At 31.1% G+C, this 723-nt stretch overlaps 1 protein-coding gene across 1 annotated transcript in view; it reads right to left on the bottom strand.

Moving 5' to 3' along the window:
• LOC119587086 (cyclin-dependent kinase 14-like) overlaps positions 1-723 on the bottom strand; it is a gene marked incomplete at its 5' end in the record, with an annotated part of 168,602 nt that overhangs the window by 43,966 nt on the left and 123,913 nt on the right. The window contains 1 exon segment of the mRNA XM_037935836.1: positions 19-212. Within this exon segment, the coding sequence (XP_037791764.1) occupies positions 19-212 (194 nt within the window).

The raw sequence follows: 723 nt of genomic DNA, 5'->3' as shown, positions 1-723 counted from the left end.
CAGAATCCTTGTACTTACGCCAAAAGCCGAGTATCTTTTTGACTTTCGTGTGTCTTTGCATAAATAGACTTCAGATTTGGGTCGTGGTGGTTTCTTGGGTCTCATGATGACCTTCTGTTCCTCGCGGATGTCTTCGTCGAGGAGTTTGGAGTCCGAAGACACAGACAGTTGTCTGGAGAGCGATTCCCTGTGGTCGACCAGCCGTTCCCACCCTGCAATGAGGAGGAAGAGGGGGGGAGGGGGAATTACTAGCCCAATCTTGCTAAAATCGATCAATAGTTCATACTACTGATATTATCATTAATATTATTCCTTTCTTTCAATAGTTCATAACAATATTGATATCATCTTTATTGGTGCAACTTTTTTTAAGTAGCTCATAATACTATTAATATCATAGTTATTAGTATAATTTTTTTAATAGTTCATAATACTATCAATACTATCATTATTAGCATTAGGTTTCTTTCAAATAGTTCATAATGCTATTGATATTATCATTATTAGTATTACTTTTTTCAATAGTTCATAATACTATTAATATTATGAACAATAGTATTACTCTTTTTGCAATAGTTCATGATACTATTATTATCAACATTTCTAGCATTACTATTTTCAATACAATATAATCATTATTAGAATTAAATTTTCAATAGAAAAAAACAATATTGATATTATCATTATTAGCATTACTTTTTTTATTTTCTCTCTTTTACACAG

Source organism: Penaeus monodon, chromosome 22 (assembly GCF_015228065.2).
Source record: "Penaeus monodon isolate SGIC_2016 chromosome 22, NSTDA_Pmon_1, whole genome shotgun sequence".
Classification (NCBI taxonomy): domain Eukaryota; kingdom Metazoa; phylum Arthropoda; class Malacostraca; order Decapoda; family Penaeidae; genus Penaeus; species Penaeus monodon.
The sequence above is the reverse complement of the archived record's forward strand: the minus strand, read 5'-3'. Positions and strand labels throughout refer to the sequence as shown.